This window comes from Camelus ferus, chromosome 16 (genome assembly GCF_009834535.1).
Source record: "Camelus ferus isolate YT-003-E chromosome 16, BCGSAC_Cfer_1.0, whole genome shotgun sequence".
Lineage (NCBI taxonomy): Eukaryota > Metazoa > Chordata > Mammalia > Artiodactyla > Camelidae > Camelus > Camelus ferus.
Genome location: NC_045711.1, coordinates 1,446,183 through 1,468,632, shown reverse-complemented (window position 1 = coordinate 1,468,632; position 22,450 = coordinate 1,446,183). Strand labels below are relative to the sequence as shown.

At 43.5% G+C, this 22,450-nt stretch overlaps 4 protein-coding genes across 4 annotated transcripts in view; 3 read left to right on the top strand and 1 right to left on the bottom strand.

The window, feature by feature from the left end:
• LOC106730703 (leucine-rich repeat-containing protein 37B-like) overlaps window positions 1–3,226 on the top strand; it is a 77,918-nt gene extending 74,692 nt beyond the window's left edge. Inside the window, exon 13 of the mRNA XM_032498004.1 lies at window positions 3,111–3,226. Within this exon, the coding sequence (XP_032353895.1) occupies window positions 3,111–3,180 (70 nt within the window). The 3' untranslated portion in view covers window positions 3,181–3,226. The remainder of the gene's footprint in view (window positions 1–3,110) is intronic.
• On the bottom strand, window positions 1,979–2,940 carry LOC102514923 (olfactory receptor 3A2-like). Its single transcript, XM_032498036.1, is given in 3 exon segments — window positions 1,979–2,761; window positions 2,763–2,888; window positions 2,890–2,940. Coding segments are annotated over 3 exon segments (948 nt in total). The 5' UTR covers window positions 2,929–2,940.
• A 6,459-nt stretch (window positions 3,227–9,685) lies between the features above and the next one.
• Window positions 9,686–19,969, top strand: LOC102514406 (olfactory receptor 139). Its single transcript, XM_032497997.1, is given in 3 exon segments — window positions 9,686–9,763; window positions 16,889–17,101; window positions 17,103–19,969. Coding segments are annotated over 2 exon segments (1,026 nt in total). The 5' UTR covers window positions 9,686–9,763; window positions 16,889–16,927; the 3' UTR covers window positions 17,955–19,969.
• Window positions 11,469–13,106, top strand: LOC102514659 (putative olfactory receptor 3A4). The gene has a single exon (XM_006172588.2). It carries the CDS (start codon window positions 11,469–11,471, stop codon window positions 12,414–12,416), a length of 948 nt encoding a protein of 315 aa, XP_006172650.2. The 3' UTR covers window positions 12,417–13,106.
• Window positions 19,970–22,450: the final 2,481 nt, after the last annotated feature.

Here is a 22,450-nt window from a genome sequence, read left to right as displayed (position 1 = left end):
TAGGTTTTCACAAGTTATTGAATATAGTTTCCTGTGCCATACAGTTAAGTTCTTGTCATTTAACTATTCTGTATAAAGTAGTTTGTATCTGCTAATCCCAAACTCCCAATTTATTCCTCCCCTCCTTTCCCTTTCAGTAAGCATAAGTTTGTTTTCTATGTCTGTGAGTCTGTTTTGTAAATAAGTTCATTTGTGTCTTTTTTTTAGATTCCACATATAAGTGATATCATAGATTTGTCTTTCTCTGTCTGACTTACTTCACTTAGTGAGATAATCTCTAGGTCCATTCATGTTGCTGCAAAAGGCATTTTTAATTTTTTTATGGCTGAGTAGTATTCCATTGTATATACATATATACTACATCTTCTTTATCCAGTCATCTGTTGCTGGACATTTAGGCTGCTTCTGTATCTTGACTATGGCCAAAATAATGCTGCTATGAACATTGGGGTGCATGTATCTTTTTGAATTGGAGTTTTCTCCAGATATATGCCCAGGAGTGGGATTGCTAGATCATATGGTAACTCTATTCTTAGTTTTTTAAGGAACTTCCATGCTGTTTTCTATAGTGGCTGTAGTAACCTCACTTACTTTCTAAAGACTCTATCTCCAGATACGGTCATATTGAGGGTTTAGAGCTTCAACATATGAATTTTGGTGGGACACAGTTCAGTCCAAATCATGGATAATAAACATTTGAAAATATATACAACCTATGTGAACATCAAAGAAATGCATATTAAAATATTAATTGGTAATTTTCAACCATTATATTATGAAAAATTAGAAGAATTTATTTATAACAACTATGGTTGACAAAAGTATGGGGATGAAGAGATTTCATTCACGATTGGAATGATAAAATAGTGCAAACTTTTTTGTAGAATAACAGGGAAATGCATATTAAAAATCAAAATTTTTATTTTACTTAACTTGGGAATTTTATTAATTAGAACTTACCTTGTGGAAATGCTTTCAGGATAACACAAACACACCTTTAAAGAATATTTTTTCATCATTGGTCATCTTTGCAATAAATCTAGAAACAGCCTAAACTCCATCAAATGGAATATGGTTAATTAAATTATGATTAGCTCATAAATGAACACTAGGCAGTCATTAAAATGGATAAGATAAGTTTTTACATGTCGGAGAGGTAAAAAAGTCTACTGTGTAATGTGTAAACAAAAAACATGACGTACGTGCCTCTACTGATATGAAATATGCATAAACGTATTTATATTGCTACAAAAACAGAAGAGTAAGCACCAAATTCTTAACAGTAGTTTCTTCCGGAAAATTGAGTTATGAAGGATGAGGACAGAGAGCCTGATGTTTTTGACTTTAACTCTTCACTCGTAAAATTTTGTTTTGTTTTCATTTTTATAAACATAATTTCTAATGAAAAAATTTAGACCAATGGATATTTCCATTTTAGGAAAAATGAAAAGAAATACCAAAGGAAATACAAAGTCTCCACTGTTAAAAACCCTAGAATCTTGTCATGTAGACAGGGTACTGGAAATCAGTGTCTCAAATTATACTGTACTAGGTCTGGATTCTTGTGTGGGATCTTTGGGTAAAAGCAGGCTGAGGACGCTGCTGTCAGAGGAAGCCTGAGGGGAGGATGTGCTAACACTTGGCACCAGGCTGTGATTTTCCATATTCCAGTCAGGATAAAATCTCTGCTGGTGGATTTTTGGGGACCCCTGGTAGGGAAAAAAAGGGTACTTCCTATAGGACCAGTGAGCCTTCCAGGATACAGAGCTTCCTGGGTTCCACCTCCATCTGGAGTGGGACAGGTAGGTAGGACAATTGACAACTAGCCAAGGGTTCTGGTCTACAGAACCTGCATTCCTATTATCAGCTGGAGCCTTTTTGGGGAACAAGAAGTCTCACTTCCTAACAAAAGTCATCTTGTTCAAGATCTAAGAAGTACAAGGACACTTGCTATGGTTACAAACCCCTGAGCCATCCTTCACACAAGGGCTCGCTTCCCTGTGAGCACTCGCTGCAGGGCGCCCTGCACATCAGGGTTCCGGAGGCTGTAGATGACTGGGTTCAGCATGGGGCTGATGACAGTGTTGAGGGTGCCAATCCCCTTGTCCTTGTCTGAAGCCTCCACTGAGCCCAGCCTCATGTAGCTGAAGACACCTGTGCCATAGAAGATGCCCACCATGGTGAGGTGGGAGCCACACGTGGAGAAGGCTTTCTTCCTGCCCTCTGCAGAGCGGATCCGCAGGACTGCAGCTGCCACATGGATGTAGGAGGTGACAATGAGAATCACAGGTGCACCTGCCATGAGGATACCCAGACCAAAGAGCAGCAGCTCATTGAGTTGGGTGCTGGAGCAGGAGAGCTGGAAGAGCTGTGGGAGGTCACAATAGAAGTGGTTGATCACATTGGGACCACAGAAGTTGAGTGTGGATATAGCTACAGTGTGGGTCAGTGCATTGCTGAAGGCACAAGCCCAGGACACAGCCACCAATGTCCTCTGGACTGTCTGGCTCATGTGGGTGCTATAGGTGAGGGGCCGGCAGATGGCCAGGAATCGGTCATAGGCCATGGCTGTCAACAGGTAGCAGTCCACCCCAGCTAGCTGATGGAAGAAGAAAAGCTGTGTGAGGCAGGCTGCATAGGGAACTGTGTGCTTGTGGGACAAGAGACGAACCAACATGGAGGGAACGGTGACGGTGATGCACCCAATGTCCAGCACTGATAGGTTCCCCAGGAAGAAGTACATGGGCTTGTGGAGTTTGGGCTTCCACCAAGATGGCTGCCAGGATGATGAGGTTGCCCCCGACCGTGACCAGGTAGGCAAGGAGGAAGAGAACAAAGACAGCTGGCCTCAGCTCTGGTGTCTCCACCAAGCCCAGCAGGACAAACTCAGGTAACAGCTGTTCCACTGGCCCCAGGTTCTGGCTCCATGGGTCCCTGTAAGAAGACATCCCATAGTGGAAGGGATCAGTCTTCCCAATTTAGTTGTTCGGTAAGAATATAATTGACTCACTTGCACATGTCAAGACCCAGGGTAAATCCCCACGTGTCCTAGTGAGTATTTTCCCTCTCAGGCCACACCTCACTCATTAACCCTCTCTGTCTTCACCTAGAGTCCTTACCCAGCTTCCAGGTGAGTTGCCTGATGCCACGACTACCTTGGACTTCCCCCCTTCCTCATGAAGGTACATAAATCCTTTCTTCCTTTGTTCCCTAGAATCAAGCAAAGAAGTCCTCCCACCAACAACCTGTATGAGAAGATTGGGGAAAACATAATGCTAAAGTAAAAATGGACAGATAGTCAAATAGAAAGGGACAGAATTGATCAGAAGTCCTTTAAATTTAAAGAAATACATATCTGGCCAATATCTAAGCAAGAAAAATGTAAAGATACACAAAATTAGGAATTGAAAAGTTCAAAAATTAATCAAAGAATCTTGGAATACTATCTGCTCCTAAGTTCAAACAATGAATAAATAAACTAGCTATAACTGAAAATAAAATGGAAAAAGTAGTAGATCATGTACTTCCACTTGTAGGCTCCAAGCTCATATACTTCTTAGACAAATTTTTTTTAAGAATTATAATGTAATATAAGCTTTTCTTAACTTAGAAAAAAATGAAAGCCTTCTAATTTATATCTTTGAAGTTAGCAAATCCTGATGCTAAAATGTAACAATGATAGCAAAAAAAAAAAAAAGGAATTATTCTACACCACCCTCATTGGATAACAATGTATGGAAAAATCCTAAGTACAATATAGGAATCCACATTATCTAATAGATTTTATAGGAGAGGATTGTTTAATAATAGCAAATTTATTAATATACGATAGCATATACTTTAGCTTAAAAAGAGGAACATTTTCTAAAAAGGCAGTTCACAAACATTGACATACTTTCCTGATGTAGAGAAAATAGAGAAAAAATGTGCGTGGTTACTTGAAGCGGGTGTGTAGTTACACCATTTCACGTGGCAGGCCACGTCTGCTGCAGATCTGAATCATTCATGATGGTGAAGTAGTAGTGATTTTTCTATTAAAATCAGGAGCAAGGAAAGCAATGACCTTTGTTACTTCAAGTATTTCTCATTACTCTGAAAGCTTTAGGCAAAATAAAAATTAAATGCTTAAATAATGGAAGAAAAAAGAGCAGAGAGCAGAAGGGGCACCCGGGAGCACGCTCACCTTGTTACAGGTGCAGAAGCCAGAGAGGGTTCTGACGGAGGAAAGTGAAGCGGGCGCAGCTCTGTGCGGGCCCTAGCCCCGGAGAGCAAGGAAGGGGCCACATATAAGGAAACGGGTGAGAGAGAGATGAGATCAGCTCTGTTGTGAGCTGCTGCCGTTGCAGTGCCATCCCTGGGGACCTCAGAAATTAGCCCTCCCAGGGAGGGTCGAGGGCCTGGGGAACCACAGACCAGTAAACAAGCCCAGGTCTCTGGTGAGTCCAGTAATGATGCTTCACGGCTTTGTGATGCTTTTGATTTTCTCACAAAAGGCCAACTCTTCTTCACCGCTCATACTGGCTCCTTGGGGTAACTAGAAGGGGTTATTAATCGTGTTCATCACACACTCAGGGCAATGAGGTCCTGAGAGGCTCCTGAAGTCACCCATGGAAGCGAATGGTGGAGCTGGAACTGGACCAGAGTCCAGACTGAGAGCTTTGCTCTCCCAGACCCCTGGCTTAAAGAAAGAAGAGCTTTGAGCAGAGAGCCGCTGACTTCCAGGCCTGCCTAGAGCTGGGGATGAGATGAGGCACAAGAAAGAAGACAAGGGGGAGAAGCCTGCTGCAAACTCAGTTTCCTAATGAGCCCTCAGAATGCGGTGCCTTCTCCCTCAAGACCTTGTTAGTAGGGGCCACTGGGACCACATCTTGGGGGTCCCCTAATGATTCTGAAAGTGGCAAAAGAAGAACCGAGTTGTGTCATGCCCACCATAATGGAGAAGTGCACTTCCTTAGCTGTAGGACCCCCTACTCCTCATATCTCCTCATACCAGGGCAGCCTGGTGCAGTATTGAAAAGCATGGACATGGTCTCCAGTCAGACTCATTTGTCCAGCTATTAGTGGTGTGACTTAGGGACCCGCTGCTGAACACCTGTGGGCTTCAGTTTCCTCATCTGTGAAATGAGAACAACATCTGGACCCCTCAGAGTCGGTCTGAGACTTAAAAAGGAAATAGCATGCTTCAAGTCCTTGGCAGGGAATCAGCAAATATTAATAATACTAAAATAGCAATCATTAATATTTTCTGTGTTTTAGTACATTAGCTTAGTTGATCTTCCTAATAACTCTTTGATGTAGCTTCGTTATTTGCCCCACTTTGCAGAGGAGGAAACTGAGGCTCAGCAATGTCGTATATCTAGGATGTAACTAGAGCTGGAACTCAAACCCCGTAATGTGGTTTTACCAACTTCCTTTAAAACTTTCCATCCTCTCTTCTTCCAACTACTTCAGAAAGCAACTGTTGCCACATCTACACCCCTGTGACTCTGTCTCTGCCATCGAGATGTACTCTGATGTTAGTGCCAATCTTTTCCACCTCCTTCATGGTCAGGTAATATCCACTTACAGGATATTAGTCAATTGGGAAAGATTAGTGGCATATTTTCGCCTTCAGATGCTTGCTGTCCATCTTACAACGTGCCTAGTGTCTGTAATACAGTGGATGAGTCCAAGAATCCACGTCAAAGCTGTGCTCATCCTGTCCCTGCCCAGTCCTCACCTCTGGACTCTAATTCTAATTAAAAGCTGCTACCATCCAGAGTATGTCTCTCCTACTGTCTCACTAAAACAGCTCCTGTCTGCCCCACAAGGCATCATAACATGTTTCAAAGGTACAGTCATTAAGACTGTGTCCTATTTTTGAGCAAAATTAGAGAAATGAACCAAAAGAACAAATTAGAGAATTTGGAAATAATATGTGGGAATTTGGTATGTGACATGGTGGAGCCAACAGTAGGGGAAAGGACAGGCCTTTCAGTAAACAATGCTGGGGCAATGGATATCCATAGGAAAAAATGACATTAGCCGTCTTTCTCACTCCTTGCACGAAAATCAGTTTCAGGTAGACAAGATATTTATACTGAAGATTAAAAATGTCAAACTGTGGAAATAGTCTATGGAATATCTTCATGATCTTCTAGGAGCTCAATCATTCTTAAAGAAGTCCAACAAGCATTGATCATTTTTAAAAGACTGAGAAATTTGCTTGCATTAAAATTTAAAATCTCTGTTCATCATAGGGCAACTTTTTAAAAGTGAAAAGACAGTTACAAATGCAAAAACATTTGCATCACATATAGCTGTCCTGGAGTATCCAAAATATATCTAAGACTTCTGCAACCAACAAGAAAAATACAAGGGATCCAGCAGAAAATAGGTTAAAGACATGAAGGAGGATTTCACAGAAGAGGAAGGGAATTTAGGAAAGGAAGTTCAGCCCTATTTGTGATCTAGCAAATGCAAATCAAAATCACACTGGAGACATCCATTTCACGTTCACTGTATTGGTCTGAATGAAGAAATGAGGTAACAAGTTTTGATGAGAATATAGAGTTTTAAAAAATATTGTACACAACTGGTCAGACCATAAAGTGGTACAAGCACTTTCAGAAACAATTTGATTTTATCCTTTAAATCTGAAGGTGCATGAATTCCATTTCTAAATAGTGGCCATAGAGAAATTCTTGCATGTGTGCACCAAGAGATGTGTACCGGAGTGTTCACAGAAGAAAAATACCTTCAAATAGAAAAGAAATGATAAACTGTGGTGTATTCATCCCATGCAATGCTAAACAACCTTAAAAAGTAAATGAGCAACAGTTGTGGACACTAATAGAATGACACAAACATAATAATAAGTGAAACAATCAGGTCAAAGAAGAATAACTATTGAGCAATCTCATTTATAAAGACCAAATACAATGGCAAAATCCAGATGATGGGCATGTGGGTGTTCCCTGTATAATTATTTGAACTTTATTGTGTGCTTGAAATTTTTTACAATAAAATGTCAGGGAAAAATAGTCTGCCATTAAATAGAGGACCTGGCTACACATCTTGTTATCAAATATACCAGTTTTTATAACCTTTGTAACCACTTCTAGGAATCTGTCCTAAATGTAGAAGAGCAAAAATGAGGGAAATTTTAAGTAACTTACATACCTACCAATAAAGGAATAATCAAGAAAACTTTATATTCACCATCGCTTTATTGCAACTCTCTCTTATTTGACCTAGTATGAGTCTGGAGGGGAGGCTAGGGAGGGAATGGCACCTGGAGATGAGCTCTCCTGTGACATTCTACCCATTGTCCTTGGACTTGGGCGTATCCACTCACTCTGCCCTCTTCCCGGAAGCTCCACCGTCCCTCACGTAAATGGACCTCAGTGGGACCCTCCCATCACTGCCATCTTCATCTCAATTCTAAGGCGAATTAACTTTCATTCTCAAGCTGAGAATACCACTGCATATATCACATTTGTATATAAGTGTTTTATTTATGAAATACATTAAAAATAAAAGTGGAGGTGCAAAGTACTATTAATGAAATAAAAATAATCAGAAAGATACTGTAGACTTTTTCAGTTCTGCGGGGAGCTGAAGTCGGGCATTGCAGCAAGGTCATCCTGTTGAGTCACATCTGTATCACTACCACCTTAAAGTAAATATGGTGCAATTGTCATCATTAGCATCTGTCACCATCAGTCCCAGTATAAATTAAATGGTCTAAAAATGCAAGCAAAGTTGTTTTCCTACCAGCTGATCGCTATTTCATGAGGGCTTTGAATTGCCACATGCTTACATAATGAATCTTTTTTCTTTTCCTTGATAGTAAACTGAGTTAAAGTAACGTCTGTTAACAAACAAGCCGATGTGCCCTGGAGCTGGTAACTCCTCTCAAAATAAGGATATAGGAGAAGAATATGAGTGGGGGGTAGGAAGAATACTTGTTTCCCCTGTCCCTTAGATAAAACATAAGCAACCTGCACTTTCTTCATGAGATGACAAGGAATCCAGTCTTGAAAATGTAGACTAGCAATGGATGAGACAAGATCCTTGCACAAATTGGGGCTACAAACTACTCAGGACATAGGACAAAACTCAGAGATGCAGGGACTGGGTTGCATTATTATTTATAATGGTGGAAAATTGGAAACTAAATACCCAGTGGTTAAGTAAATGTTGGCAAATGCAAATGATAGAATATTAGAAAGTCACAAAATTTTGAAGAATACATTATATTAAACTCAAAAAAAGTTGCAAATTAAATTGTATTCAATATCATGCCTTGTGTAAACAAACAAAAAGATTGTGTGTGTGTGTGTGTGTGTGTGTGCACCCTTTTGTAAATAGGGGGAAACATGATTTGGTTTTGTGCCTGTTGAACCTGAGGTTCCTGCAGGATGTTCATGTACAAATATCCAACACACAGTTAGGTATGAGAATCAACAGCTTAAGCATCTGGGATGGAAATAAAAATGGAGGGTCGTCAGCATGCATTGCCTTTAGGTGCTATGGGAGTATAGAGGCAGGGCACCCAAGCCAGCCCAGGGGTGCATGCATGATTTCCTGGAAGAGAGAAGACCTGGGACAAATCTTCACGGACAGAGTTTCCTGAGTTAACAGGGTGTGAGAAAAGAAGACCTTCAAGGGGGAGAACACAGCCTTTGCTCTGTCAACAGGAGAATGTGCAGGAAAGGGTTCCATTTGGGCTCCGGAACCCAGAGGTTCCCTTCCGTGGACAGCTGTCAACAGAGTTCTCAGCTCATCCTAATTCCCTGCCAACTCCTTGCCATATGGCAGTCTTGAGACACTGTGAGGCTCTTCCATTGATCCTGCAAAGAACTTCTCTCAAACTTGCTGACAAGAGCCAGGGGGAAAGCTCCCTTAATTAACAAGGAATTGTTAATGGTTTTAGTTGATGCCTAAGGCCTCTTTGAGGAGTTAGCAAAAGTAGAGCAGTCCCTGTCTAGAAGTTATTCCAAATCTTTATTTTCCTCTATAGTGTTGGGGACATGAGGCTAGAAAACATTTAGGGTCAGGCTACTAGAGGGGCTGGAATTATACTACAGAGCAGAGAAAGGGCAGGTTATTTCTTAGAGCAGGGAAGCTTGGTTTGAGGATGGTTATAATGAGCTGTGACGGGAGATGTGAGGTGATCTTGTGAGATGATGGAGGGGATAAGATGAGGCAAATCTTGCCCCAGGCTCCACCCTCCTCTCAGCCCCACATTGCAGGCAAAGCTAGGATGTCACAAGTCCCTGCTCCTCCTCTCCTAAGGTAGTAGGTGCGGCTAAACCAGAAATCCAAAGTATCAACTCCATCCCCAAAACACTGTGACCTTTACTGCATTTTAAGACTTTCTGAGATTCATTTTAACTCCGTGAAGTGCTGATAACAAATGCCGGTCCATAGCAAGTGCTCAAAAATATTTCTGTTAAATAAATGAATTTTGCCATATCCATGAAGGTCATACTTGAAAACATTTTAAGAAAATCCAAAACATTTAAAAGAAACTAAAGATAATTATGTCTGTGGCAAAACCAAGTATTTATCTGGCCCTGGCTCCTCCTGGAAGATGCTAATTTCTGAGGCCCCCAGGGGTAACAATCGGGTGGAGAAAAATCCCAGAGTGAGGATGATGTCAGCTGAGTTGTTTGTCTCTTTGTCTTTCTGTTCTTTATAAGCTACCCTGATGTGGAGGTCTGTGGGCCAGCATGACTGTCCCTCCTCTTTGCCCAAGAAGTGTCCGCCCCTTGACTTGGTAAGTGCCATCTCAAGGCCCCTCGCTGCACGCTCCCAACTTGGTTTCCATAATTCAAGTGAAGTTCATCCTCTGGGCTCTGGAATGTATTCTCCCTTCTCCTGAAAGATCCAGTTGGATGCGGCTGCTTGAATCTGTGGGTTAGAGACAGGGAGGAGTCAGTGATAACTCAGGTTTAAAACCTCCTACCTGGAGGAGGGCAAGGCTGTTAGCAAAATAGTTAAGTCAAGAGCAGATTGAGAATGAAGACCAGTTCAGATCTGGAGAGACTGGGGTGATGGTCAGAACATGTCCATGCAGAAAAAGCTAAGCCATTAGATGGTGCAGTTAACCCATTGTGGACTTGAGGACATTATTCTAAACATTAATCATCAGAAAACATTTTCCTCTGCTCAAGCCTTTTGCTCCCTGGGGAGCTCCAACTCCAGCCTCTTCCTGTTGGGAGTAGACTCCATGTGAGTGACTTAAAGATCTATCCCTCAGCCGGAGGTCAAGGTGGATCACTGTGTGTTTTATTGGTGTGACCACTAAGGGCTGGGGAAAGGAAAGCGTTATCTCAGTGATCACGTGTGTGTGTGTGTGTGTGTGTGTGCAGGTCACAGCATCGTAAAAGCCTTATTTGCTCATCAGATCCATGATAGGATGTGTGTTGGATGATGTGCAATTTGACTCAAGAAACAGAAGAGCAAAAAGGCAAGTGATGGTGGAGTTGGAAGCAGAAGGGAACTCGGTTCTGGTATCTGCTTATCGGGCGTGTGAGAGAGAGCTTCACTGGGCATCTAGGGAGGCAGCTCAGGAGGTATCCACTAAACCCACCTGGAGCTTAAGCCTGGAAACTCATGCTGTTCAAAACTCCTTTTACATTTTTCTTATTCAGTGAAAGGTCAGTACTGTGGAGCCCAAATTTCCTAGACTCTGTATGGAAAAATGCAATATAATCTTATTATTTAGAACTTCTAAAAGGCTGATAGTCACCATCTATGGAGCTGGAAATGTGCCCAATGATATCCCCTCATTCAGTTTCACAGTTTTTTTCCTGAAAAGTCCAGACTAAGTCTCATGGCTTCACAGGTTCATCTCTTAATAGTCTGGGCAATTGTAGGCATCTGACCACTGCCATCACATATGTTGACAAGTGTACATGCAGACTGCAGGGACACAGGGTTGAGGAGAGCCCGTTTTCTCCCACCCTTCCTCTGAAGCCTCCATTCCAACCCCTGGGATCTTACATACCCAAATTGTGGCCACACCACCATGGCTTGGAATTTTCTTCTTGGCATTTTGGTTTCAGGAAAAAGAATCTTCCCCTTTCACTTTCAAAGATTACATTTGTTTCCCTTTTTATGTCAATTCATCGATCTCTGTTTGAGTCTGTCCAACGCCCTGTTCCAATCCATTAAGAGTCAGATACATTGGAGACTAAACAACCTGCTACTCAAAACCAATGGGTCAATGATGAAATCAAAGAAGAAATTTTAAAAAAAAGCCTTGAGATAAGCGACAATGGAAGAGTCAGATGTATTAAGTCTTTTCTTATCATGTCTCAGTCTTTTAACTCTATTAAATGTTATGTGTCCTTACCTCCCGGCCCTCTCCTGGACTTTGCTGCACTTGGTGGTTGCTGTAAAGATCTCATTCTCCTTTTGCCACCATTGGCACCTTCTAGCTTTGCTCAGTTCAGTTCTCCTGCAGGTGGAAGAGAGCCATGGGTCTGGGAGCCTCGGGAAATGATTCAGTTGTCACCGAGTTTGTCCTCCTGGGCCTGACGGAGACTCCAGCTCTGAAGCCCATCCTCTTCGTCATCTTCCTATTTGCTTACATAGCTACTGTGGGTGGCAATTTCAGCATCCTGGCTGCCATCCTCACTGAACCCAAACTCCACACCCCCATGTACTTCTTCCTGGGGAATCTGTCCCTGCTGGATGTCGGCTGCATCAGTGTCACTGTCCCTGCCATGCTGAGGCATTTCATGTCCAATCACAGAAGCATCCCCTATAGATCCTGCCTCTCACAACTCTTCTTCTTCCATCTCCTGGCTGGGGTGGACTGCTTCCTGCTGACCGTCATGGCCTATGACCGCTATCTGGCCATCTGCCAGCCCCTCACCTACAGCGCCCGCATGAGCTGGGGAACCCAGCAAGCCCTGGCGGGCATGTCCTGTGCCTTTTCCTTCACCAATGCACTAACCCAAACTGTTGCTTTATCTACTCTTAAATTTTGTGGTCCCAATGTGATCAACCACTTCTACTGTGACCTCCCACAGCTCTTCCAGCTCTCCTGCTCCAGCACCCAACTCAATGAGCAGTTGCTCTTTGTAGCAGCAGCCTTCATGGGTGTGGCCCCCTTGGTCCTCATCGCTGTGTCCTATGCACATGTGGCAGCTGCAGTCCTGCGGATCCGCTCTGCAGAGGGCAGGAAGAAGGCCTTCTCCACGTGTGGCTCCCACCTCACCGTGGTGGGCATCTTCTATGGCACAGGTGTCTTCAGCTACATGAGGCTGGGCTCAGTGGAGGCTTCGGACAAGGACAAGGGGATTGGCATCCTCAACACTGTCATCAGCCCCATGCTGAACCCAGTCATCTACAGCCTCCGGAACCCTGATGTGCAGGGTGCCCTGTGGAGGGTGCTCACGGGGAGACAGCCCCCCAAGTGAGATCCCTTCCTCTGGCCTTAATGAATGTCATGGTTCCGCTCACTGCTTCCAAGAGGTATTGTGGTTACTGCAAGTGGAAAGTGAATACGATGAAGTCGGATCAGGGACTGGTTTAGGAAGGAGAGTACAATAAAAAAAGATAAAAGCTGGTACTTATATCGTGATTCCAACATGCCAGGCCTCTGTTAAAAGTGACTGACATCTATTAAGCTGTTTATCCTCTTAACAACCCTGTGAGATAGATACAGATTTACAATTTACAGATTAAGACACTGAACCTCAGAGAGGTTAAGTAACTTCCCCAGACAGCTAATGAATGTCAGAGCTGAGATTTGAACCTAGGCAGGCTATGACTTGAGCTACTGCCTCTCAAAAGTAATAAATCTTTTCAAGGAGGAAGGGTATCTCTAAGGTGGGATGGACAGATGGGCAAGAAAATGGCCAGAAAGAAAAAAAAAAGATCAAGAAGATCAGTGTTATAGAAAGAAAATATTAAAATAAAATGAAAATATGAATTAAGAAGTTTTGTCCCTTTAACATTGACAGTTTGTTCTGGAGCAGCTGGTAGAGGTTGAGGGAATTACTGGAGGCTGATTTCAACAAATAAACCAACAAAAAGAGAATAAATATTTAAACTCAAATCCGAGGGAATAGGTGCTTTTAGAAAAATCATAGAGACGAGGTAGGATGTTGGACCAGCGCCAACAAACACATGAAATGAAGTTAGTCGAGAAAGAGACTTGGCTCACTTAAAAGGGTCTCCTTGACGGACTGAATGAAGGCCTTTGCCCTCTCAGACATAAGCCTGAACCAGCCTCAGCCCTCTGCATTGCTGGAAGGAGGAAGGCACTGCATTTACTCAGTTTATACCTTTATTCAGCTTTTTCCACAATGCAGTAATAATGCACATTTATTGAAAAATTAGAAAGTACAAAAATTAAAATTACCCATAAGTTCACCATTCAGAGATAATCATTATTGACATTTAGCATATAATTGTGACCAATTTTTTTCCATTCCCAATATGTATTTGTAAAAATGGAATGATTCTATCCTTAAAGCTCTATATCCAGCTCTTCTCACTTAATAATGTAGATGGACCTCTTTACAGGGCATTCAGTGTAGAACTTTCTCCTCTTTTCTCTAGATTGCACAAATTTCTTTGAGTGGGAGGAACAAACTGGACTTAACTACCCTCTGTTAGTGAATCTGTGTTGCTTCAAATAATCTTGTTGAATGGCTGTTGTAATGAGCCTGAAAAGAACCTTTTTTATTTTTGAATGGATAGGTTCATTGAGTCTTTCCCCACTGATATGAAATGACCCCTTCACTGTCTGCTAAATATCCTTAGAGCCTGGGGTCTGTTGTTGGACTCTCTGTTGCACTGGTTAATCACTGTGGTATTGCAAGTTCATACGTGGTTGTCAAGGTCTTTCTTGCTACTCTTCTATCGCTAGCGTTGGCCTGTCCCAGCCTTACTCATTCCTGCGGCTGCTTCCTCTCATACAACCATCTCTCCAGATTATTTGAAAAACATGTGTTTATAAAGTTCAACTAGTAACAGTATCAGTGTACAAATGTAGGAAGAATTAACACCTTTGACCTATTGATTTTCCCAATCTGGATTAAAGTGTATTTCCTCAGTTATTCAAGGCTTCTTTAATAGCATAAGAATTTTTTTTAAAAATTAAGATCATAATTAAACCTCCACTTACGTAAGGCCCAGCATTACACTCCTAGGTATTTTCCAAAGAGAAATGAAGACATACATCCAGAGAATTGTTTGCACATACTCATCATATCTTTATTTGTAATGGCTAAAATCTGGAAACAGCCAAATGTTCGTTAACTGATAAATAGCTGAACAACGTGCAGTACCTCCGTACAGCGGAGCACCACTCAGTGACAAAGGGCTGTGAAACCGGTACAGCCGACATGCTTGAATCTCAAAAGCATTGTGCTCATTGAATGAATCCAGTTATTAAAAAGTCTACATACAGTGTGATTCCATTTATATGATGCTATGAAACAGGTGAAACCAGAGGGACAGAAATCAGATCAGTGGCTGCCACGGCTGAGGTGTGGAGAGGCTGTTGCCTGCAAAGAGGCAGAAAGGAACTTTTTGGAGCAGTTGAAGTCTTCTATGTATCGATGCACGTGCTACATGCAAAGCTGTATACTTTTATCGAAACTCACCAAATTTGACAGTTAAAATTATACCTTAGTTAACCCAATATTTAAAGGTGTACCTTGAAAAAACCCAGCGTGAAAAAGAAATGAGAGAAACGAGTACCAGAATCAGCTTATCTGGCGCCCAGCCTGAGCGCCCCCAGGGACACGCTCTCTGGCCTTGCCAAGTCACCTGCGCCCCTGGATCTTAGCCTTCCCATCAGTAATGTGGGAACCAGGAGGGCAGAGACCGTGAGCCACCCCAGGACCCGGAGCTGTCCTAGCCCCTCCTCTTCCACTTCCCCTTGCAAACAGTAAAGGCTATTTATTCTGTAAACTAATAATAATAATAATAATAATAATAATAATAATAATAATAATAATAATAATAATAATAATAATAATAGTAATATAGTACCTGTACCTTTCCTCTTTTCTCAGAGGCATTAGTTAGGAGCCTGGAATGATGTTATGAATCTATTGTTTCTTAAATAGAGTCCAAAATACTAAGCAGATGAGAGAAACCCTTAAGGACTAAAGGACTGAGATTGTTTGCCTCTGGCTTCCTGTGCAATCCCTGGAGGTGTGTGTGTGTGTGCGTGCATAATTTTTAGGGCCCCTAGGTGCTTGTTAGCTCCCACGTATAGACAGAGCACGAAGACAGACTTGCAGGCCCTGCCTCACTCCTTTTATAAGCCTTCTGCAGAAAGGCCACCTTGGGTCAGCTTAGAACTCACTGCCCTCTCTATCAGAATCCCCAGCTGAAACTCTACCCAGAGTAGAAAGGTCAGTCCCTCTGCTCCAGAACTCCTAATTTCCTTCCTTCTTGAGTAAGAGGGGACGAAGACCCCTCACGATCTTCATGTGGCTTTTTCCTTGTTGCGAGGAGAAGAAAGGACTGAGTGAAACCTGGATCCAGGGAATGGTAGTGAAATGGAATGGGGAAGTCTTCCACTCTGAGTGGTTAGAAGAATGAAGGGCAGAGCTGGCAAACAGAGGGGAGCAGAAGGGTCCAGACCGGGGGGTAACGAGCAGGGAACCAACAAGAGTCTGGGGAGAGCCAAGAGGGCTGATCTGGGCAGAGAATCCATAATTACAGACTCTTATAACTCTACATAAACCTAGTGCTAATGCAGTGCAGCCTTTCATATTACAGAAGGGAAAGTGGAGAGATGGAGAAATGGAGAGATGGATGGATGGATGGATGACAGGTAAATGGGATAATGACTATGACAAGGGACTTGGGAGGCAGCAGGGGTTGGCAGAAAAATAACAATTCTCCAACCCAAACAAATTCTTACATCCTTGAACGTAAACAAGTTACCTTTTGAGCCTCATTTTTTCAAGTTTAAAATGATTACTTACCTGCAGGAAAATCTGTAAAGTTTAAGTGGAGTAACATACGTGACAAAAAGTTTATGTTAAAGTAAATGTTTAACTTCCTATTTTATTTCTTTCCTTCCTTCTTTCCATCCTCTCTTCCTCCCTCCCTGTCACATTTTTTTTCTCTTCTGTTTTCTTTTCTCCAAAGTCTCAGGGCTAATTAGCAGGAGAAACTTGTTAATAACACAAATAGCACAAGCATCTGGGATCCAACTCCACAGCTCTGTACACTGTGCTCAGCTGACCTTATAAACCAGGACAGAGAGACAGAGACAGAGAGAGATCTAGAGAGAGAAACTGGTGTATGGCTTTGTGAAGAGACAGAAATACTCAAGGCAAATTGGACCAGAGGACCAGGGGTCAGCTGAACCTCATAAAGACAGGGAAGGTGGGAGACGACTGGAGAGGTGGGCGGGGCAGGGGGGACAGACGTATCCAGGAGAGAGATGCAGCCTCTGCTGAGAGCACGGCTGAACGCCTGTCACTGTGTGTCCTCCCCGAAGCCGCCCTGACTTCCCTGTGTGCCTCTGTGTGCTCCTGTGCTTCACCCCTTGCTCCTCTCTTCACTCAGCTTCTTTTATGTCTTTTTATTTCCTCAGATCCTGTCTTCCTACCCTTCCTCATCTTGCTGCTCTCCTATATTGTGCATCCTAGAACCTCAGACATTCACTTATCTGTGGAGCTAGTCAGTCACTCTACACTTATACAAACTTAACAGTTGTTAAGCACTGAAACGCTTCCATCCTACATTGGTGAACCGCCACTCTCCTGAGCCCCCGGAGCAGTTCCCTCTGCCCTAGCTTCTTCCCTGGGATCCCGTGGACCTCAGCATGACCAGCAATGAGAGGGTTCATGTCTGGCTCCGTAGGGGCCTCCAGGATCCTGCTCCAGCTCTAAGCTGGTGTCCGTTCCATCCACAGGTGCCCATGCCGTGTTACCTTGGCATCCAGTAGACACAGATGACGTGTCTCTGTGTGTCTCTGTCCCGCTTCCAGCAGTTCCAAGTCTTCTCCCACCACAGCTCTCAGCAGCGGCCTATGGAACCAGGTGCCTGGGACAACAGGACCGCTGTCACTGAGTTCATCCTTCTTGGCCTCACAGAGAACATAAGACTGCAACCCATCCTTTTCGCCTGTCTTCCTCTTTGCCTTTGTAATCACGGTCGGGGGCAACTTCAGCATCCTGGCCACCATCCTTGTGGAGCCCAAACTCCACACCCCCATGTACTACTTCCTGGGGAACCTGTCTCTGCTGGACATCGGGTGCATCACTGTCACTGTTCCTCCGATGCTGGCGTGTCTCCTGACCCAGCAGTGCAGAGTTCCCTATGCAGCCTGCCTCTCACAGCTCTTCTTTTTCCACCTCCTGGCTGGTGTGGACTGCCACCTCTTGACAGCCATGGCCTATGACCGCTACCTGGCCATCTGCCAGCCCCTCACCTACAGCGCCCGCATGAGCCGAGAAGTCCAGGGCGCCCTGGTGGGCCTCTGCTGCACCATCTCCTTCATCAATGCTCTGAATCACACGGTGGCTGTGTCCGTGCTGGACTTCTGTGGCCCTAACGTGGTCAATCACTTCTACTGTGACCTCCCGCCCCTTTTCCAGCTCTCCTGCTCCAGCATCCACCTCAGTGGGCAGCTGCTTTTTGTGGGGGCCACCTTCATGGGGGTGGTACCCATGATCCTCATCTCGGTGTCCTACGCCCATGTCGCAGCCGCTGTCCTGCGAATCCGCTCAGCGGAGGGCAGGAAGAAGGCGTTCTCCACGTGTGGCTCCCACCTCACCGTGGTCTGCATCTTTTATGGAACCGGCTTCTTCAGCTACATGCGTCTGGGCTCAGTGTCAGCATCAGACAAGGACAAAGGGATTGGCATCCTCAATACTATCCTCAGCCCCATGCTGAACCCAGTCATCTACAGCCTCCGGAACCCTGATGTGCAGGGCGCCCTGAGGAGGGTGCTGACGGGGAAGCGGCCCCCTGAGTAAGCTGGCAGTGGCTTCAACCTGCACCATCTTCCTTGAGCACCCCCACTTTCTTATGCTGAAGGCCTGGATGTGGGCAGGGGACTATTCAGGGGTGGATTAAGGAGGAAGGAACGGAGACGGTAGGGGCCAGTGTAGAATATGTTTTGCCTTGAACTGGGGAGAAAGGCTAAAGTGCAGCAAAAACAGTATTTAGGTAGCTGATAGAAGATGAATTAAAGACATATGGGAGAAAACTATAACGTGGGTCAGGAAATGGGACGCAAATCCATGATTTTGTATTTTTTTAATTTAATGACTATTCAATTGAAGTATATCTAAAATCTTAATTAAAGTAAAATTTTGCCCTCCTCTCACCTCTTAAGATAGAATATATTTGTACCAGAATGTGGGGTCTGGTTTTTAAAAGATTCTTCTTCGGGAAATAAACCTAGCATTGTGAAATTAAGTTGGGGTTGACATAGCCTAGCAGGGAGCTGTCAGGTCCTGTCAGAGTGCCTGTCAGCATCCTCTTCAGAGCAACACTGTCAAATACCTGTTCCTGAAACCGGGGTCCCCATCCTGACTAATCATGCGTGGGGACCACACTTTTTCATGTCACTGCATGAGCTAACTCTCCCACACCTCCACCAAAAACCTGAGGATGTATCAACATACGTTTCACGAGAAGCATTCAGAATAGTACGTTTTAGCAAAGTACCCTGCTTTATAATGGGAATTCTGTTTAATACATATAGATAGTTAGTAAAGCTGGAGAAGGAAGGGGAAACAGAGGAAGATATTGTTTGTATTTACCAGTGAATCAGTACTAGAAACCAAGATTTTACCAAAAGTGTGAAACTAAGGCAATCCAGAGAGGAATGGTGAATAGAATATAGTCGATTTCACGTGCAGCTGTGACCATTCCTAGAATTTTTTCTGTGAACCATTTCAGACACTTCTTGGCTCAGACGTCAGAAGTCTGAGAAGAGTGACCTTACCTCCCTGCTTACTAACTGCCTGAGGAGGGCAGCATGGAACCCGCAAGTTGTCTGAGAATATTCTTCAGTCAAACGGAGGTACCCAGAGTCATTCTCTTGAGTCTCCCTGCAGACAGCTGCCTCCCTATTCATCCCTCCCTCTGGGCCATGCCCCCTTCTGCACTCAGGGCTGCTCACACTGCCCATTAACCGCTGGGACAATGTTTGTCCCATGCCATTCCATCCTGAAAGCCCACCCATTTCTTTCTGATGGCCACTGTATCACATCCAGACCTTCGCTGGGGGCGCACGGCCCTCCATCATTTTTTCCTGGCCTCCTTCCCTCAGTCTTTCTCTCTTAGCCACATCCTCTCAGATTCAGCCAGGGCTTTTCCTAGTCAGGTGACCACTACATCCCTTCACTTCTATTCACTGTTCATGATCTCCTCTGAAACAGTGGGGCTGAGCGGTAAGACACCGTCATAATCTTCTTTGTATTCTTTGCAATTTCTTTTGCTCTCCTTGGCCAGATTATAAGCTCCTTAAAGACAGGGACCATGTTTTATACTATCCCGTGTCCTCGAAACACACAGCATAGTGCTGAGTGCATAAAGCAACCTTGTGGATCGATTAACTGATAATAGAAAGCATGACCTATGACAAGAAATGTGTAGTCTACATAGGAGGTCAGTGAAACTCCTAGATGTTTTCAAAATTCCCTAAATCCAAGTTATAAAGATATGAATGGAAAAGGAAAAAAAAAGTAAAGCTTTCTTTAGAAGAAATAGTCATTGAGATTGACATAACAGGAAGGAGTTTCCTGATTTTATCTGTGAACTGTAATGCCATTTCTCCCTAAAACTGAGAGAAACTGCCTGAAGTTAGTTCTGGGGAAAAAATGTCTCCTTCTTGCAAAGACTTGAAAGAGAATATTTAATTAGCAAAAGCTGAACGGAGCCCCAGGATGCAAAATCCTGTCACACCCAAGACTGGAATTCATTCAACTTGGAGCACGTTACACAGGTGGGAAAATAATAATAAATCAGTGATCATAAGTTATGATAAAGTGTTTGTCTTTCTTTAAGTGGTATTCTGAAGTGAACTGTTTTTACCTCTGCTTTGTCAATATGAGTCATTCATGTGCGGTGTAAATAATTTAAATAAAAAGCATATTTTTGTTTAAAAAGAGGACTGAATGACATGAGAAGATGTGTAGCACATACTGCCAGATTTAGGAAGTGGTGATAATGTGACACGTATATGTGCAGGGGGTGAGAAAATCCTGGGGAACAACCCCCAAATTTTAGACGGTGATTTCCTTTGCAGAGGGGACTAGGACTGGGGAGAGGGATGGGAAATAAAGAAGGACCTTCCATTTCTACTCCATTTACTCTTTTTTTTTTAAATAGATACCGAAAGTTTATTTCTAGATCCCATAGAAAACTAATGGAGTTTGCAGAGTTTTGTTTGTTGTTTTGTTTTGTTTTTTAAGATACTGGACATAAACAGGAAAATCCATTCCCGGAGGACTCAAGAATAAAAATATTTCCCACTATGAAAATTAAACTAGATTCTATTCATGCTTAACCATTTATAGTCCTTCTTGCCAAAAAAAGTATTATTAAAACACTCTGGGCAGTCGAACTGTGATTCTAAGACTGTTCCAGAGCTTCTGATAGGCCTACTCCATTTACTTTTATTTGAAGTTTCTCACTGAATTCTATAATTAAAAAAAAAACAAAAAATAAATTTTAATAAGTGCTATTGATGAATGGTGGGAGGGGAGCAAAATTAGTTGACTGTAGTGTTTTCTCTCCAGCCTTCAAAGTGTCCTCTGTCATCCTCATCTTTGAGAAGAATAGTAAGTTGGCTTGTCAATCCAATGTAAGTCCACTGGGTTCACTTGATCAAGATTCAGAGGCTTTGGAGAGACAGGAAGTGGTTATCTGTCATCTTGATCATGCCTCCTTTTCTGGGTTAAGAGACAAACCAAACCATCTCTACCCTAAGAAAATACTCCCATTGGGTCTTTTCCCCCTTGCCCATTTCTTGGCCCTGAAAATTCAGATTTCACCCTCCATTCCATGCCAACCCTTATCCTGCACCAGCACCAACACCCCACCCCCAACACCCTTGCACTGCTGCCTAGTTTTGAATCTCTTTATGTAACTTCAGTCGAAGGTAGTGACTAATCTTGGTGGGGACTGAGGTAGACTTTTTGCAATTCCCTGTGCCACAGACATAGGCTCATGGCCTCCTGGTGCTAAAAGAACCTTCTAGAGATATTTTGGTCCAGACACCTTGACTTCAGACAGTTCATACCCAAAGAAACTTGTTCCAGATGTTATCAGTCCTGTAGTAAATCACCAAAGAATTCTAAACTAAACAGAGCGATACTCTCAGTACAGTGAGGCTCAGAAATGGAAAAGGCAGCACAGTTGGGTGAAGAGAGCCTTAGATAGGACAGCTGGAGACCTGGGTTCTGACTCAGCCTCTTCTGCTTAAGTCTACATGAACTTTCTAAGCATCAATTCCTTTATCTGTAGAATTAGTCCCTTCCATATATCTTGGGCTTTTTTCATTCACTTACTACATAACAAATACTCAGACCCCCACAGGATGCCCAAGGCTGGGGGAAATAAGGGACTGTGGGCAATTAAATGGACAGGCAACAAGGCTGAGAGCAGGAGGATAAGCCCAGGAACCATCATGTGCAGTGGATCTCTGATGAGTAAAAGCTGATTCTTGGGCTGCAGCAACTGGAGAGATGCCGAGATGGGAGCAGTGGGCCAGGCAGATATGTGCCGGCCTAAGAGGCGGTAATTACTGAAACTGAAAGAAGTGAGCTTGGGATGGAATCTCGGAACAGCAGCCAAAAAATAACTAACCTTTTGGGAGTTGATGTCTGTAGGATCTGAGGATATAATGCTACTGGGCCCTAAAAGACTTCAGACCTTTCTTTGGTATTTACAGACAGTTGTCCAGGCCAGGATATAAGGAAAAGCAACTATGAAGCAAGCTGAGAAGTCCAGGCTCCTTGTTGCATTAAATCAGCTGTGGTCAAGTGAAGACAGCATCAGGCTGAGAAGCTGGGAGGCCTGGCCTCTGAGCTAACACTGTACTTGTTAGCTGTGTGACCCTGGACAGGTCAGTTCCTCTCTGTGGGCCCCAGTTTTCTCATCTATGAAATGGGAATCATAACAGGCACTTCAGATGATTCTTCTGAGGGTTAAATGAATTGAAATACAGAATTGGTGAGCTGACAAGCCCAATGCAGAAGATGTTAAAATTCCATTGGGCTTTGGGTAGGAGTGTTGCTGAGTCCAAACCCGTTCTGCTCGCCACTCGACAGGCCAATGAATAGGGAGACGAAGTGTTGGGGCAAGGAATAGCGACTTTATTTGGAAAGCCGAAAGCAGACCGAGAGGATGGCAGACTAATGCCTTGGAGAACCATCCTGCTCTAGTCAGAATACAGGCTCCTTTTACACAAAAAACAAGGGAGGGGTGTGGTTGGTTGTTGGAAACTTCTGCCTGCAGG

Coding starts and splice junctions, on each gene's coding strand:
- LOC102514659 (XM_006172588.2), top strand. CDS start 11,469: ATGGGTCTGGGAGCCTCGGGAAATGATTCAGTTGTCACCGAGTTTGTC.